The following is an 18,351-nucleotide window of genomic DNA, read 5'->3' on the forward strand; positions in this document are numbered from 1 at the left end:
TGGAGACCTGACACCTGTGCTTCATTGTGTAACTGTGGCTGGCCACTTCCATCATGCAATGCTGTTTTTCAATGGGAACATGACAAAAGAAGCCTCTGAGCTGTTGTCCTGTTTGGAGTGACATAGATTAGGAAACACAGGACTGGAAGAAATAGTCTGGTTCTCTATCTTACTTGCTTCCCAAGCACCTTGTAATTTTATACTTCTCATGCGCTTAGCAAATTTAAGAGTAGCCTGATTTAGGCCTTTCTTTCTTGAAACCATTGGATGGCTTTCTTTGATATACTGCTTCTAACTTCCATCTGGATTGCTCATAGCCTGTTTACACTTGTTTATTTAGGACCTTTAACTATAATGCCTGTTTTTCCCCTTAGCATTCATTCTCCTAGTGTATTTCCAGCCAGCAGCTATGCCTGCTTTCAGCCTTCTTTTTGATGGACTAATGCAGCAAGCTTCTGCTCTCACATTATAAAGCAGGCTGTCAGATCCCTTCATCGCTCCTGAATCTTTGCTTTGCATCAGCTCCAGCCTGAGTCAATCTTTTCTGATACATAGATGACCGGAGCTGCATAACATCAGTAATTTCAGATGGAGTCGCATGAAGCCCTGGTGTAAAAGCATTCCTGAACACTCCTGGAAATTCCTGCAGTTGCAGTTGTCCTGTGGTGAAATAGTCCTTTCTTTTTGGTTGTTTTCCAGTAACGCAGTCCCTATCACTGCAGAAACTGTCCTCAATCCTCGAACATGTGACCCTGCAATTACTATTGCATCCCTTGAAATTCAGCATATTGTCATGTTTCCTGTTCCTTATTTGTAGGCCCAAGGACAACTTGCCCTTTCTCTAAGATATCCCAGTCTTTGTTGGCTGTGCTTTGCTACCTCTTTGCTACCTCTCAAGCTGCATTAACATGTTCTTCTTTTCTGTCAGTCATTCAGGAAAATAATAAGATGGTTCCTAGAACCAGAACCTGAGGAACTACTAGTAATTTCCTGTCAGCTGTTACCTTCCAATTCACTAACCCTTCCCCCCAGCCATTTCCTTATTCATTAGCTGGTTTTTTCCTTCTTGACACAGACTAACAACAGCGACAACAAATTCAACGAGGACCAAAATTAATGCAAATTTAAGTGAAATTCAGCAGTTTCAGCCAAGAGTGAAATAAAGTATTCAAAAAACATAAAACATTTCACTCTACACGTCTGAAATGAAGTGTTTTGATTTGTAAGTGCCAGATCTTTCACTGATGGTTTTTTTTAAAGGAAATTTGAGAGAAATTTTAAAGGAAGTTTGAAATTAAAAAGTGCATTTGATAAGTGCAGCGGTTTGTGAAAGGATAAGGGAAAATGCCAACAAAGGCAACAATTTTACTTCTGTTCAAGCGGAATGCTCTGGATGAACCAAAAAGGAGGTTTCTTGTCTTTGCATTTCAAGAACTAAGAACTGGATGAATCTTTCATTTCGGTTGTTCTGAGCTGAACACCTTTCCTGGCCTTTTCAGCTCATTGACCTGGGTGAGAGGTACTGCATTTATCCAGTGTGATTCTGTACTCACACTGCAGTCCTTGTAGCAGCCTTCTGTGGCTTAAATGACAGTGTACCGGGAAGCCCTGTAGTGAACACTTGACTTCTGTTCAGAAAGAGTGGTCTGTTGCTGTTTCCACGGCTGAACAACCCTATCACTTCTTTCTTTGCCTTCCTAGCAGCTTTCCAAACCGCCTGGGAACCTGTGGAGATCTTCCCGTCTGGTCTTCACTCACCAGCAGTCTTGAGTTCTGGCTAGGTGGTAACATCCCCCTGCTGCAAAGCAAACCTCCTGTACATTCAAAGTCTTGTAATTCCTTGGTCTGGCTGTGTTTACTGACCATTCTCCTGATCCAAGGGGCTGCTGTGTGGTGGCATGTGCAGCTTTGTGCACATCATCCCCTGTGCAGTGCATGGTGGTTGGACGCAGAGCTGGGAGTTGCCCCCATTGCAGGCCGGGTACCTGTCCCCACCACAGCTCCTGCTGCACCATGTTTCCCACAGCAGACTTTGAGAAAGCTTTTCTTGCTTCCCTTCCTACATCATGTAAACGGAGACGATGAAAACCCTGTCGTGATTTTTGTGCCCAGCTCTTCTACCTCGTCACTTTTACAGGCTTCATCTGAGGCTTCAGTGAAAATGGGAAAAAAAAAAAAGAAGTGGTTGTTAGGTTTCCTGGCTGGCTGCAGCGCCTGAATAGGATGTTCGTTCAGCACATTCAAAAGAATAATTGTGTGCGTGGGCCTAGTTGTGAAGGGGCAGGCCTGGCTCATTTGCTGGGCTATTTATAGCCTGCTTTTCACCATAGTTTGTCCCATTAAAATTAGAATAGAGTTAGGGAACAAGCACACAAGCAGGGCATGAACATGGGCAGGAAGAATGAGTCTTAGATGAGACACAAATGCTAATGGAGCACGTCCTGCAGCATTCATACAGGTCTGCTCTGGGACAAAGGGTTTTCATATTGGGCAGACAGAGTGTTTTCCTCCATGCTGCTCCTTCTCAGGCAGGAAGGCACTGCATTCCAGTAGCTCCGGTTCTCACCTCCATGTGCCATTTCTGCTTCAATACAGTCTTAGGCCAGGAGGGAACCCACTTCTGCTAAAAGCCCCACCTGGCTGTGCTTCCCTTGTGCTGTCTGCAGGGATAATGTTGCTGCCATTCCTTTCCCCAGTGATGTGTAATCTAGTAAGTTTCTTTTTCTCCCTGTTTTTTTCCAGAGTGGGTCTTTGTGGGCCTGGTGATCCTGGGAGCGTTCCTGTTCTTCCTCCTGGTGGGGATCTGCTGGTGCCAGTGCTGCCCTCACAGCTGCTGCTGTTACGTCCGCTGCCCCTGCTGCCCTGAGTCCTGCTGCTGTCCCCGGGCGCGTGAGTGACCCCATCCAAGCTGACGCAGATCTTTCTTACCTCTTTTGCTCCCTGGCAGAACAGGAGGAAAATCTAAGAATGTTGCTTCCTTTGCCCTGAGCGCTTTGCTTAACCAAAGAACTGGTTCCTGGGGAGTGAAGCATCTGACCTATTACTCAGTGGTTGAGCGCTCAAAGTTAATTACAAATGTAATTTTCCAAGTCCTCCCTGCCTTGGCAGCTGTGCCTTCTTCTCCACAGTGTCATGCTCCTCTTCCAAAGTTGCCATCATGTCCATGAGTGTTGTGGGGGCAGAACTGAGACCATCCAGGGAGGTTTTTTTCCCAACAGTGAAAAGCAGCTGCCTTCTGCAACAGTGCAAAATACTTGCGATCCAGCAAGGTTCTCATTCAGAATCAGGCATATCTGTCAGGTTTCATGAGCCTCATTCCTGCAGCTTGAGTCATCAGTTGCTTCAGAAGCTGAATTGCTGCTAAATTGTGGCAGAAGAAATGCTGTCTCAGACACACTAGTTGTCTTTCTGTCGCTGGACATCTTACAGTGTTCACTTGTCATATGCATTTTTAATCTCCCCCAGTGCCCTTTGAGGCTTAGAGAAAATCAGATTGTTCCCTGTCATTTCATTTGTCCAATTGCCTCCTTTTGGGGTGGTTTGCAGGTTTCTGTCATGTGACATGTGGGTCTGGAGAAAGCTGGTGCTATGCTGACTGGTGTTTTTTGTGTTTTTCAGTGTATGTTGCAGGCAAAGCAGCAAAAGCAGGATACCCTCCTGCGGTCTCCTCCATCCCGGGTCCATACTACATCCCCAGTGTTCCTGTAGCTGGAGTCCCGTCTCCTGCTGTGCTGATGGATAAGTCACACCCACCTCCCTTGGCCCCAAGTGACACTGGTGGAGGAAACCAAAATGGTAATTTGCAGCATTCAGTCCACTTGGGAGCGGGGCTGAGAAAGGGAAGGATGAGGATCATTTATAGAGTACTATGAACAGGGTAAACCCAGAGAAACCACATCTTAATCCTGACATTGACAATGACAGTTGCATCCCTTAGGACCATGCAGTCCAACCTTCATAGTGCTGTCAGCAGGTTATCAGCTTGAGTAATGAATTAGGTCAGTGGAGAATGGGAGGTCCACACTGAGCTTTGTTTGATACAGCTGTAAACCTTCACTTGCAGGGTAAAAAGGGGTGAATGGTTTTAGTGGAGCAGAGGTAGTGGCTATTTTCTTCTTCGAGCCAATGCCTTAGAAGCTGCTCTTTCTTGGTAAACCTCTCTTGCTGCTCTGTGTGGGGCACTGCTTGCCCTCCTGCAGCAGTTTCTGCTGTAGCATGTGGTGCTGTCCCTGTAGCAATTTGGGCACAGATGTGTGCCTCTTCATCATTTCTACCCAAGACCATTGGAGGCTGGATCCCTTCCCCTGTGTTATGGGAGTCAGTAGGTCAGTCGGCTTATTCAGCCTTTTCATTTATGAGCCGTGAGTGACAGAATGCTTGTAACTAGAGTGAAGTTATGGATCAATGCCAGATGTAGAGCATTGGTATATTGGCCCTGTCTTGGTGCAGGGTCACTTCTCCTGCTGTGAAGGAAGCTGCCTTCAGAAAGTATGAAGTATTTAGCCACATCAGGCATTTCAGGATCAGAGTAGCTGCCTGATCTCAAACTTTTTGGAGAAGTGACTCTTAACCAAGATAGTCTCCATACTGACACAGTATGATTACAGTTGACCCAGCTGCATCTGATTTCAAAGCACTACACTAATAATCAATTGTTAAGTTTACTCATGGCAGTGTGTTGATAAGACAGTTCCAAAAAGACACGATCAAGTAGCATTCTCAAGTAATTAAGCTTTTGGAACAGTCTTCTGCAGCTTTCCCCTGCCCCAGTGAATGCATTAATCTTTCCAGAGTTACTAGAAGTATTTTCCTTCAACAGTCTGACAGTTTTTTCCTGTGAAATAAAAGCAGAGCCCTGGAATGCAACATTTTGAAATAGGAAATAAATCAGTCACTGATCCAAAGCAGAATGTATCCAATTGAAAAATCTTTGTTGGAAAGTGAAGAAAAACAGCTCAGTGCTTTTTTGTTGCTTTGCTCGTTTTTCCCTCTCTTGTGCTAAATGTCACTTCGTGTAGAGCATGGTATTGGCTGTGGGGACCTGAGGGATTTTGTAGGAGTCCCGTCGCAGAGCCAGTAGTCATCTCTGCTGTGCTTTACCAGCAGAGCACAAATGCAGAATATAAAGCAGTGGATGTGTGTGGAAACAAAATGGAGTGGCTCTTGGCATCCTTATTGCATAGAAAAATGCATTTATTATATAATCCTAAACACACTGGTGAGACTTAAGCCCTTAACTCAGGATTTGACAGGTAATACTATATGTTGCCATAGTAGTAATACTAATATAATTACACTGAGTTTTAGCTGTTGTGGAGAGACAGCACAGTTTCTTAAGCTTCTTTTTTCTTAATTAGTTTTTACTGTAATAGTTTGGACAAACCCTTAGCCTGGATTGTGCTCCTGTTGTGCAGGGGGCTGCACATAAAATATGTTCTTACACCTGTGCCAGTAAGGAAGATACTGGTATCAACCTACAGCCTCTTCCTTGCCTCCTGGGCTTCTCCATCATGCCAGCATATCCCCTAATTAGATACTGTAGAAAAGAAAACAATTGCGTGGCACTTCCAAACTATGTGTTTGCTGGTTGGCCACACACCAAGCTAAACAAAACAGTTAATGGTTGAATGGATAACGAAGGTCTTTGCTCAGAAGAAACACTAATTACAGCTTCTGTGTCTTCCACGTAGCCAGGATAAGTCTGATATGAAACTTCTAAAAGCTTGATGTCTTTGAGACTTCAGTCCTTCTGTCTAGTTCATTTAAAATTGGTCAGTGGGATCAGAAGTGCTGTGGGATGGAGATTGGAGGGTTCTGTAATCCTGTCTTGCCTGTCTGCAAAGGGCAGCCCTTGCCTTAGATGGCTTCTGTGCTTGTAGGTGACCCCTGTGTCTGGGTGAGAAAATGAAGGGGTGGGGATATTTTAAAAACTAGCCTATGGTTAGTTACATAAATACTGTGCAAAAAAGCTCCAGTGAAGCTTAGAAACTCTGTCCTAAACTTAGGTCTGAACAGGAAATAAAAATGAAATCTCAGTTTTCATATTTAGAAGATGGTTGGCAACACATGAGTTAGGATGTACGCTCTGCCTGTTTTAAATGTAATGGTTGCCTGGAGACTTGCACAGATTCTCTAATCCATGCACGTAGGGAAGACCTTGATCTGAGAGCTGAACTCCAGACCTCTCCTATGAGAAGTATAGAAAGATGAGAAATCACTTAATTCCCAACGCTTGCCTGATAAAAAAATAGTAGTGCTGTCCTTTCAAGGGAGGAAAACAGTTTACAGTTTTGTCTGACTTGGTTCCACCCACAGAAGAATGAAGAAAAAGCCCGTCTGTAGTTACACGGATTAAACATTAGAAATTCACAAACTGCTCAGAAGAAGAAAATACGCTGTAGCAGGGAAGAACATTCCATTCCTTGTGACTTAAAGGAGTGGTGCTTTAACATCCCTGCATCTTCATTTCCATGTAATTGAGATGGGCTTCAAAATATGCAGACCTTATTAAAGGATTCTGGCAATTTGTAGAAGAGGAAAGGTTTGAAGAGGAAGCGTGTGAGAATGTGGTTCTCACACAGGGGAATAATAAAGAGATTTAATCATGGCTGGAAGTATTTAATAAACCTAGAGACAAAATATGCCTTATCCGTAATAGAAAATACTACTAATGAACTGCTCATGGTCATCATCTTGCAGATTTAATTCCAAAGCTCATTTCTAGATTCTTACAGAATTAACCAAGAAGGTATTTTTCCTTTTGATACACAGCTGCAATACCGAGTCAAGCATGAAGCTAGCATGATGCCTAGCTAATTTTCACACCAGTTTCAGGATCTGTACATATTGCCCAAATAGATGTTTGGCACAGTCTCACTATGAGCACTGGCTCTGATCCAGAGTCTGGAAGCTGCTGCTCAAGGTCCCCAAAGGTTATTAGTCATTTCCAGCTGATGGTTGGTTGTTGGCCTGTGTAAAAATGAGGTGGTAGCTCAGCTGAGCTCCCAGGAGACACATTAGTAGGAAGAATAGCAAGAGGTCTCTTTCTTGGCAGTGCACCAGATCAGAGCTCAACAACAATAGTGAGGCAAAGTGGAGAACTTGCTGTGCTGTTGCTCATGCTGTGCCAACCCTTCCTCATAGCAGCAGCCTCACTCAAAGAGAAGTGCTGTCCTTCTGCTTTGAAATGTAGAGTCAGGGTTCCTTGCATTCTGTAAGTCACTGTGTGCATTTACAGACATGTTGCATGTACTTGTGGTGAAAATAAAACTGAAACACAGGCTGCTGTTGGCTGAGCTGTCTGGGTTTGTTCTGGAGACACGCTGAAAGCAGGACTGGGATAGACAGATACTGCGTTTTAACACCCAATACCTTTTGTAAGTGTAAATGCACAAGGTAACCCTCAGTGAAGCACTTTCCTTCTGCAGCCATTTGCGGGATTATTACAGGAATTGTTCCACCCATTTCTATGGCACAGCCACTTCTGAGGCAGAACATGGTTATTTAATAGTGCACAGACACATGCATAGCCATTGAGGACAGAAGGTGCCTAAAAATACTGCTGGCAAGTTCAGCCTACACAGTGCATACTATGCCCTCTACTATGCAGCATACTATTAAACCCTTATGTTAAGGCATGATGCATTGGGGTATGGGATAAAACATAGAAGAAACAGATTGGCTCAGTCCCACTGTCCAGCTGTTTTTTAAAATCATGCCTTAAGAGGACTGCTTGTGCAACGCTGCAATGTTCATGCAGGGGAACATAGCAACCTCTTGCAAGGGAGACAGGTTCATTTTGTGTTGCTAAGTGACATCCTCACAACAGTACTCCAGTGAGGCTTTGAACATTCACCCTTTTGGACTTAGACCCGTGTTCTTGTCCATCTTGGAATAGCTCTGGGCTGAGACCTTTCTTAAAGAAACTGCTGTAGAAATGTTATTTTCTTCATAGCTCCAAAAGGCAGATTTCTACTTGTTAGCTGTAGGCCTGCTGTAAGGTTGCCAGGTTAGCCTTGAAGTGTGCTTGGAGCCAACCCGGTGGAGTTAGAGCTGCTGTAGCTCCATGTGTGTCTTTTTTACATGAAGGAATATAGCAAAGCCAAAAAAGCTGTCCAGACTTCCCCTGCACATGGAGTAATCCCAGGAGGTGAGAGCTTAACACATCTGCGAGACCTACCTTTTCTGTAAGATAAAGCACATAAAGAATGCCAGGGGAAACAGTTTCAGTTACCCAGTGGTCTGATTGACCACTTAATTGAATTTGGTATAAATCTCAAAGCAGTGTGATGTGCTTTATGGGACTTCATGTTTCCTTCTGCATCTTGTGGAGCTTCTGCCACATGTTCTTCAACCTGTGTAAGAAGTCCTTGGGTGGGGAGATGGGCCGGTCCTGCTGTGTGACAGCTCCCAAATGCTCAGCCACCTGCTTCCCCTGCAGGCTTAGGGCCACTGATGCATAGAAGCGGTCTGACCTGGGACTGCTTCTCCCATGCCATGACAAATCCTTCCTGTATCACTGAGGGGAAAGAAGAAATTCTTCACTAGGAGAGTGGTTAGGTCCTGGAACAGGCTGCCCAGGGAGGTTGTGGATGCCCCGTCCTTGGAGGTGTTCAAGACCAGGTTGGACGGGGCCCTGGGCAACCTGATCTAGTAAAGGTGTATGTTTGGTGGCCCTGCCAGGCAGGGGGGTTGGAACTACATGATCCTTGAGGTCCCTTCCAACCTGGGTCATTCTGTGATTCTGTGATTCTGTGAAGTGCTTCTTTTCTCCTTACCATCTTCTGTAGAAGGTGGAATCACTCTGTGGCAATGTCATCACTTGGTGTATGTGGCTCTACATTTCCAAGCCATTTTTGCTGTCACTGCAAACTTTATAAATGATGCAGCTGCTCACAAGTTCACATCCCACCTTACAGACAGATTTCTCCTGAAGCAAGGACTGACTCATTGTTTTGGAGGCTGCAGCCTACCTGCCTGCAGACATGAGCTCAGCTATCGAAATAGTATTGGCTGAAAGTCTCCTTGAACTTCAATGCGTTTTCCTCTAATTGCTCTTCATTTCTCTGTAGCGGTGCGCAAAGGGTACAGGATCCAGACTGACAAGGAAAGGGACTCCATGAAGGTGCTGTACTACGTGGAGAAAGAACTGGCCCAGTTTGACCCATCGAGGAGGATGCGAGAGCGATGTGAGGAACAAGAATGGTTTGATTTTTTTTCACTGACCTGAAAAGTACTCTGCAAATTCATAGCTTAAAGTCAGCTGTCTTTGTCTTGAAAGACTCTAGGATATAATGCTTGGGATGGATAAAGTCTAGATTTTAGGAACCTATGGGTATATTTTGATTTTAAAGAGTTGCTTCTTATTTGATCGTCCTTCATTAGAGTAAACTAATGTCAGAGTACAAACCCAAGTGAGGATCTTCCTTACATTAGGAGATGGAGGTGCAGTAGTAGGAATGGCTATGAGGAGGACTTGCAGCACTGTGGGGGCTCAGTTCCTTTGTGCAGCACCCAACTCGTGCAGTGCTAACCCACATTAGCTGTGGTGGAGGCTCGTTTAAAACAGATGTGTGAGATCCTGCAAATCAGCAAAGGTAAGGGCTTTGGGGAGTGACATGAAATCAAGGCCTTGTACAGATTAGGCATAACTAACAAATGATATGTACTTCTAAAACAGTCATTGCTCAGTACACCGTCTTCTCCACCCACAAGATTTACTATAAAAAGACCTCTCCAGATTGGTGTGTCAGGCTTCCAGATGTCAATGTACTTGATGAGGCAGAGACTGACAGTGATTCAGACAGTCTCATATGTTTAAAAAAAAAATAATTTTTTTTTTCTTTTTGTGAGGGGGCTGTTTTTGTTTTAACTGGGCAAATCAGGCCAAATCCACAGCCAGCCTGTCTCACACCAGGAAAGGGAGAGGTGGCACAACTGCTGTGACGATGTGCCACCTCAGGGAGGTGGAGAGCTCCCACGTGCTGGTGAAGCAGGGCTGAGGAGGGATTTCTGCTCGAAGGCTGAGCTCAGCTGTCTGAATGCAGGCATCTGATGCCATTTGAGGTACCCTTGGAATATCCCATCTGGTTGCTGAGCTCTAGCTCAGAAGACTGGTAGTTCTGGCAGCAGTTCTGTGCTCAAACTGAGACCCAGGGCAGGGTTGCACAAAGGTTTGGAGGAGAGCCTTGGGTTCCATTTTGGACTTTTTCTAATGGAGAGCAGCTTAGCTTCTTTCTGAAAAAGCTGCAGCCAGTTTCACTTCAGACTTCCAGTCTTCTCATCCTCACACATGCCCTTAGGTGATGCCTATCTTATTTTCTACAACTTCTCCTGCAGATAACAACACTGTCTCTGAGCTGAGCTCTTTGCATGAGGATGATTTGAACTTCAGGCAGCCCTACCGCCAGGCACGGAGGAAACCTCTGCCTCCTGCAGAAGACCTGGATGGTGATGCTGAGTACTGGGCAGGAGTCATTGGTGGGGGCAGCACATCGAGATCACAGGCGATCTCTGATTACAGAGATGAGAGGGACACTTTCCGGCACAGGTGAGGAGTTTTGTGTTTGAGAGTCTGCCATGTAAAAGCGATAAAGAAGGGAGAAGGGCCAGATGTACCAGGAGCTTTTCTCCATTTCCTCCTGCTGTGGTCCAGTCTAGCAAGATGGAGAGGTTGCAGCTCTAGAGAAAGATGAAAGTGTCATTAGAGGAGGATAGCATGAATCTGATTTCCACAAGTCTGCTGAAGCCTGCCAAGCTGGGCAAAGCTAGGTACTGACAGCATTCCAGGTGGGATGCAAGAGTGAGATAAATAGGAGAAACAGAGCTTCCATAGTGCTCTATTCAGATTTGTACTTGATTGATCCCTTGGGCAATTTTTGGTGCTGTTGTGCTTTATTGGGAATCACAGAACTGGCACCTAGAAGAGAGATGCTGTGTGCTTTTCCCTCCTATGTTGGCAGCCTGGTCTCCCAGAAGTAGTGGCAGGGATTTCTTTCCCTCAGCACTGGGCTGGTGTTCCAGTTCACTCGCCTTAAACCTGTTTCAGAATTAACTTTCTGTGAGCTTCTATAGCCTGGTTCTTGGGTATCCCAGCAGGACATACACCTTCAGGTGCAGGGGGAAAGGGGAAGCAAGTCCAGTCCTGTCTAATGAAGGACAAGGGAATTCAGTCTTGGGGTTAATCTTGGGTAGACATGTAGAATCTGAACTATCCACAATAGGCTGCTGTTACAATCAGCAGAGAGAAGTAGGCACTTCTAGGATGTGATACATCTTTTTCTGCAGAAGGTGGTAAAAGCAGGTCAGATGATTCGTGTCCCAACAGTGCCTGTTTCCCTCCACTGTTTGTGAAGGCAGCCAAGGGGATGAATGTAGCTGATTCCCACCCTCTGTTTTTTCTCTCTTCCAGCCAGCAGAGATCCAAGTCCGAGATGTTGTCCCGCAAGAGTTTCTCTGTGGGAGTTCCAGCTGTCTCTATGGACGAGCTGGCAGCCTTTGCAGAATCCTACAGCCAGCGGGCCCGACGGGCAGACAGCCAGGAGACTCGGCGTTTTGAGCGGTCAGAGTCACGCAGTGGCCGTGGTGGAGGGCTGACCCATCAGGATAGCACCATGGATGAGTACTACACGAAGCGCAGCAGGGGGAACCGAGAGCCACTGACGGACTCGGACCGGGGCTGGTCGTACAGCCCGCCCCGGAGACGGGCCCATGAGGAGAAGCACCTGCCCAGGCTGGTGAGCCGGACACCTGGAGGGAGCCAGAAGTATGATCACTCCTACCTCAGCAGCGTCTTGGAGAGAAAGTCCCGGAGCTATGATGAAAGTGGAGACCATTGTGAAACTCCCTCAAAGCTGAGCTCACAGCACAGCCAGAGAGGAGGGGGAACATATTATGCCTGGTCACCACCTTCTACCTACAAATCTGATACATCTCAGCAGCAGGAGTCACCACCACCTGAGCAGGAGGAAGGGGAGGACACCCTGCCTCCCTACAGCGAGAGGGAGCTGAGCCGAGGCCCTTCGTACCGGGCCAGGGAGCAGGCCTACCTCAACGCCTCTGACAAGAAGAGGAAAAAGGATCCCAAGAAAACAGTGAGGCCCTGTCTTGTGCTTCTGTTCCAAGTAGGCTGAGCAGGGAACCAACAGGCAGGGGTTGCTAACCAGTTTAGCAGCTTTCCAGTTTAGCAGAGGGCAAAGCCTGGTGTCTGAGTTTGAGGAACTCCTGATAGTGCAAGGAACTCTGCAGAGACCTCAGGGGCATCACTGTGAGATGTTTGCCCGTGGGCATGTGTGCCGTGTGTGCCAAAGGCACACAGAGCCACATAGGAGGGATGCCAGTAGGTGAAAAACATCCTGTCCCCATCTGAACTAGTGAGGGCTGATGAGTCTGTTGTTTCTGGGGAGAGGGAAACAAGAACCAAAGTGTCCTGTGTGAGAAAGAAGGGTGTTGCTGTTGTTGTTGCTGTTTGCTGTGTCTCTGTCAAAGCTACATCCGTCTGATTGTCTGTTATGTGGGTACTTTCCTATTGACATCTCTCTCCTCTCTTTCAGAATGATTTCCCAACGAGAATGTCCCTCGTGGTTTGAAGTCACTGTGGACATGTCATAGCAGTGGGCTGGATACCATGATGTGATTGCAGTGGAAAGGATGCAGAGCAACAAGCAAACTGGGCCCCGGTGAACCTTTACAGACACTGGCCAGGGACTCTTTGTTCAAAAATGGTTTGTTTCATCAGGGCAGCAGGCTCCCATGAACAGCACCCAATCTCAGAGGCTTTGGAAGTCTGCCAGAAAAATGAGTCCAGGGCTCTGTTTGGCCCCTTCCATTCTGCACTGGAAGGCAGCCATGTCCTTACAACCCCTGCAGTCCTGAACTAGGAGCAAGGCTGCCTTTGTGCCTCTTTCCCTATCTCACATGCAGAAAGAGGCCTGTGTGCGTACCTCATGCTCCCTCTGTCTCCTCTGTTCACTGGATCAAAATCGTCTCCATGCTTAGAGTCTATTCTGTATCATCCCCACGCTGGGAGGAGGCCTTGTTCTTACAGCTGCAGACTGCCTCCAAGGCTCTAAATTATGAAAGAAAATCTACATCTTTTCAGACACCACAGAGCAGGACTGATGAGGTGTTTCTTTGCAAGGGCTGAACAGAGAGAGAGAGACAAGTATGGGCTGGTTTGTTCAATATATTTAGTTATGTTCATTGTGTGCTGAGAGTTGCAAGTGAGATTGATGTATTGTTTTGAAAGTGAATCAAAGTAGCTTTTCTTGTGATGAGAGCATGATGTGTTTTTCCCCCCATCCCCAACTGTGATTTGTTTTGATAAAGTTGCATTTTCTTGCAGCTGAGCTATGACCTGTTAGAGCTTCAAGCTAGAATATCTACTCCACCATATCATAAGCAGTGCTCCAACTTTGCTGGTGTTCTGCTCCCAGCGCCTCCAGACTTAGTGGCCTTTTTGTTTTAAAGAAGCAAAAGGGAAAAGGATGCAGTGAGAAGGCTGCAGATGTTTGTTTTGTGAAGTGGGACTGCTCCTCTCTGGTCACTGTTCCCAGGCTCTGAACAAAGCAGTGACAGCAGTGGAAAAAGGATTAACACTGGGTGAACACAAACCTTGAAAGACCCTTTTCAGTTACAGTCGTTTCTTTCACTACAGTTGTGACATGATTTTGGTGGCTCTTGTCTCAGGAACAGCTGAATCTAGAAGTGAATGCATCACACCATCTGGAAGCCGGCATTCTGGTTTTTGTGGGGTAAAATGCAGTCATTTATTTTTTAGCTGCTAAAATTACATGAAGAAAGATAGCGGGAATAATTCAGGGTCTAGTATCTTGCTTACCATTAGGACTGGAAACAAGTTCAGCATTCTATTTTGTTACAGATGTTGTCAGCCTCTGAAATGTCATCTCGTAACTTTGGGCATTTGTTCGTTACCTGGCCTCAAATTTATGGGGTGCTCACTCTAGCAATATGCTTTTGAACACTGGATCGATAGGTTAACATCACTGCAGTTCTCCATAAAAGTTGCAGATTCATTTCTGTACAAGTCCTTTGTGGTATTAGCTCACCAGGAGTGGTCGTGGGAGAGGAAGAGTACTCTCCACAGACTTGATGCTGCTGTAGTTTTTTTTATGCTAGAAGATGGATGACACAAGGATGGCTTTCTTTTCCACACTTTTCTTCCTGGCCAAAGAAAGATTAGCCTGCAGGAACATATTAGACCTGGATCTGCCTTGGAGTATGGTTTGAGAAACTAAATTTTAGGTACATTTTGATATTATTATTCATGTATATTCCTGGGAAAATCACAGCTCAGTTAACAAAAGGCTGGTGGGTGCTTTCCATCTGAGGTCTCTAAGGCCTTGAGAGATCTACAGTGTTACTTGATGTGCTGTTTAAAATTAAACATTTCACCCCTGACATATGATAACACTGTCAAGCAAAAAATGTTAATATTTTGTTGGTCTGAAAATCTTGGGAGGCCCTATGCCATGGATTTTAGGGAAGTTTAACTTGCTGTCCTTCCCATCAGACATTCAACAGACCCAGGAAGCTTTTCACCATGCAGAGATGTGCATCTGCATTAAATGTGCATCTGCAACAGTGATTGTGTCAGAAACGGGCCCATTAGCAACGTGTCTGTATCAGCACCAAATGGATCATCTGGAAAGTGAGAGGTGACGTAGAGTTGGGCTTCCATCTCCATAGCTGCACAACCCTAATGACCTGTGACTCTTGGATAAACAACACAAAGGGAGCAGGAAGACAGAAGCTGGTAGGAGTCACTTGTTTCAGAAAAGAGTAATGGTAGCTTTGTGCCTAGACCAAGTTTAAGAGCACCTGCAGGATGCTGGTACTGGAAAATAATGAGCCTGATTATTGCATTTAATCTGACAGTGATGGGATCTCAAATTATAAATTTTCCAGTGATCAAGTTTTATTGCTGGCATAAAGTTTAAATTTTTTTCATGCAAGATATGGATGTCTGAGTCATGTTGATGATGCAGATAGTTTTGTGGCCCTCAAATGAAGCATCACAACAGTGACTAGCTAAGTAAACAACCAAGATGATGAGCAAATCCTGTAAAAAATTAGAAGCCCTTAGGGCAGCAGCAGGACTAAGTATCAGTGCTACATCTGGCTGTGCTGTCAATAGTGTTATCTAGGCTTCAGAATAAAGTCTTGACATAATGGGAAAGTAAATACCAAGCAATGTGTCCTGGGCCTGCCTTACCTGTGCAGCCAGCAATGCCAGTCATGTGCTGAACTTTCCTGGAAAGCCCCAGCTCCTGCTGTTGCATGGATCCCTCAGCATCACACTGAATCATGATTTTAACACTGGTTTGTGACTCTGAGGGTCCCTGCTGACCATGGATCAGTAGATGCGCTGCTTTCTTGACCTTTTGTTCCAACAAGCCCACTCTGGGTGGGTAATACTAGTTCACTAGTGCACCTGCAACAGAAAAAGACCAGTAGTTAAATGAAAGACCTATACATACAACCTCCCTTTAAAGACTGACTTGAAACTGGCCAGAGAAATCTGAAGCAAAGAAAATATCAGTATTGGGCACATTAAGACAGAATTAATCTTCTATAGGGAAAATTTATTCTCTGAGAAATTTTTTTTCAAGGAGTTTTAAGAGAGTAAGCATGAGGGTGCCACTGTTGGAATGTGACCAGCCTTCCCCAGTAACAGAATAGTCTGACACTGTGCGGAAGAGCTTTTCTCAGCCCATTTGCTCCCACAGTCCCAGGTCATCCTGAGTAATCTAACTGCTAATGTCTCTTTTGACCAAAGGTTCCTTCCAAAGCTGCTTCTCTGAAGAAATACAGGGCAGTCACTGGCCTGTACAAATACAGATCCCTGAGCAGGAGTGATCACAGAACATTTTACAAGTCAAACATAGCAACAAACTTTTATAGAAGCACAGAACCATAAAATGGCATGGGTTGAAAAGGACCAGAATGATCATGTAGTTTCAACCTCCCCCCCCCCCCCCCCCCGCTGTGTGCAGGGTCTCCAACCACCAGACCAGGCCCAGAGCCACATCCAGCCTGGCCCTGAATGCCTCCAGGGATGGGGCATCCACAGCCTCCTTGGGCAACCTGTTCCAGTGCGTCACCACCCTCTGTGTGAAAAGCTTCCTCCTAATATCTAACCTAAACCTCCCATGTCTTAGTTTAAGACCATTCCCCCTTGTCCTATCACTATCCACCCTCATAAACAGCCACTGCTGTTTATATGCTCCCTTTAAGTACTGGAAGGCCACAGCGAGGTACATAACTACAATGTTTATCTTGCCTGGACTATTCTGAAAATAAAATACATCATCACTGAGACCATTCCACTGAGAAAATGCTCAGAGCTATCTTTTTTCCTCCAGGGTCCTTTCATGTGAAGTTGTGGGTGAGGTTCTGTTCTGTGCCACTAAGCAGTACAGGTCTGGGACATGTAAAAATGAAAGCTGGAGTGGCTTTAGCTCATTCTTTAACTGGGTCCAGGAGCAAATGGACCTTTGGCATAAGCCAGGTGCTGCAGAACTGACCCTCACTCCTGGAACCTCTGTGGGGCAGCACCGCCATCTGGCTATAATGGCGGGTATGCTTTGTGCAGCAGCTGAGCTGCCAAATGCACAGTCATCTTTGCGTGGGGCTCCTGAAGCCATTGTCCTATTACCCGGGAGGTCAGAGAAGAGATCCCTGTACACTGCACGATGGGTCAGCTATTTTTGATACCATCTAAAAAAATGCCAGCTGAATTATCAGCATCAGAAACGGAATGGTATTAGTAACGTTAGGAATAAATGGGAGGAATATGCCCTGATTCCCACGTCAATTCCCTTGTGACCTTTATAACTGCTTGTGGACATTCACCCCTACCTGTACAGGGGCCTTTGCCAAAAGAGACCTTCACCCCCTCTCCCTGTCTGCCCTTTGCTCTGTGTTGTGCATATGATCCCTCTCTGACTGCTCTGCATGCTCAGCTATACACAGCTGACCTTCAGCTCGGGGGCTTCAGTCAGTTTGGCTGTGGAGTGAGTTGCATTTTGTTAAAAAAGCAAAGGAAAAAAACCACCACCACCAACAGCTAAAAACGTTTTTACCCCCACAAAACAAAACCCCAAGCCTTCCATCTGTTCTTGAACTCAAGTAGGGATGTTACTGGAAACATTTTAAAGATTCAAGCCAAAGACAGTTTCTAAACAAGTGTGTATTGTTCCCAGTCCCAGGGCAGCTGCAGTAAGAGCTCTGAAGAGCAAACAATAGAAGCAAACCCATTCAGATCTCTTTGTCCTTGGTGTGAGGGGCAGCAAAGGGAAGGAAGTGGTGCTTCATCACACCCGGACTGCAATTACGGCTCCAAGATGATGTGTTACATCTGAGTTTAAAAGGATGAATTAAAAGCTGTCAGGGTGATTTTAAAAGTAAAACTTAGGTCAAGGAAATGGCATGGTTTCATCTCCAGTGCCTCCTTGGTGGATCTCTTCCACACCTGCTCACTTACCTTTATTCCTTCAAAGCCTTTACTTGTGCCCTGAGAGCCAGGTGACCTCTGTGCCCAAACGCCAGGTGAATGCGGAGGCAATGAGGAGCTCCTATGCACCTGTGTCACCCAGCCTGCAGAGCACCAGCACTGACCCAACATACATCCCTCATGTCTGGTGGCAGCCAGGTGCCCGCTTCTCACAGACCCTGCTGAAAATCCCAGCCATGGTTGTGGTCCTCCTGCTGTTGGTCACAGAGCTGTTGGTTGTATTTTTTCCTTTCTTTTGTTGCAGTTGCTCGTCTGCAACAGCTTTGTTCCCCCCATTAGGCACTGAGGGAGCAGCTTTCTTTGCTGTGCTCAGCTTCTGCTATTTTACTTAAATTCTCCTTCTTGCCTATAATGAAGTTATTTCCATAATGGGAGGCCGGAGGGAGTGTCAGAAAGACACACTGCTCTGTACAGCGACAATACAAGCACTCTGACAGCTTTCTGGGACACATCCTCACCCTCAGTTACCAAGCATTATGCATTCACCATGCTTGCAGTTTCCAATTTGTTGCTTTTGAGTTGTCACCATGGAGAATAAAAGCAAGAAAAGCTACTGCCTATCTATCTGCCTTTTTCTTACAGAATCATAGAATTGCAGAATCATCTGACTTGGAATGGGCCTTAAAGGCCACCCAGTCCAACTCCCCTGCAATGTGGCGCGCACTGCCCAAAGGGGAGAAGAAGTTGGGGCCATGGCAGAGCACCCTACTCCTACCCGCATCCTTGTTCTTCCACAGTCCTTGGCTGCTTGCTCCACTTTGCTCAGCAGAGTGCTTGCAAAGTGACACCTGAGCCACTAAACCAGGGACGTATCTGTG

The 18,351-nt window shown here is 45.9% G+C and overlaps 1 protein-coding gene across 4 annotated transcripts in view; it reads left to right on the top strand.

Annotated features, from left to right (window-relative positions):
• ILDR2 (immunoglobulin like domain containing receptor 2) overlaps positions 1–18,086 on the top strand; it is a 35,756-nt gene extending 17,670 nt beyond the window's left edge. For all 4 annotated transcript variants that reach the window (XM_015879379.3, XM_085526938.1, XM_015879385.3 and 1 more), the window contains 6 exons: positions 2,743–2,889; positions 3,619–3,795; positions 9,072–9,188; positions 10,339–10,549; positions 11,411–12,092; positions 12,552–18,086. In XM_015879379.3, coding sequence (XP_015734865.2) covers positions 2,743–2,889; positions 3,619–3,795; positions 9,072–9,188; positions 10,339–10,549; positions 11,411–12,092; positions 12,552–12,587 — 1,370 coding nt within the window. In that variant the 3' untranslated portion in view covers positions 12,588–18,086. The remainder of the gene's footprint in view (positions 1–2,742; positions 2,890–3,618; positions 3,796–9,071; positions 9,189–10,338; positions 10,550–11,410; positions 12,093–12,551) is intronic.
• Positions 18,087–18,351: the final 265 nt, after the last annotated feature.

The sequence above is a fragment of the Coturnix japonica genome, chromosome 1, assembly GCF_054131305.1.
Source record: "Coturnix japonica strain WE chromosome 1, WE-NBRP24, whole genome shotgun sequence".
In the NCBI taxonomy this organism is placed as follows: Eukaryota; Metazoa; Chordata; class Aves; order Galliformes; family Phasianidae; genus Coturnix; species Coturnix japonica.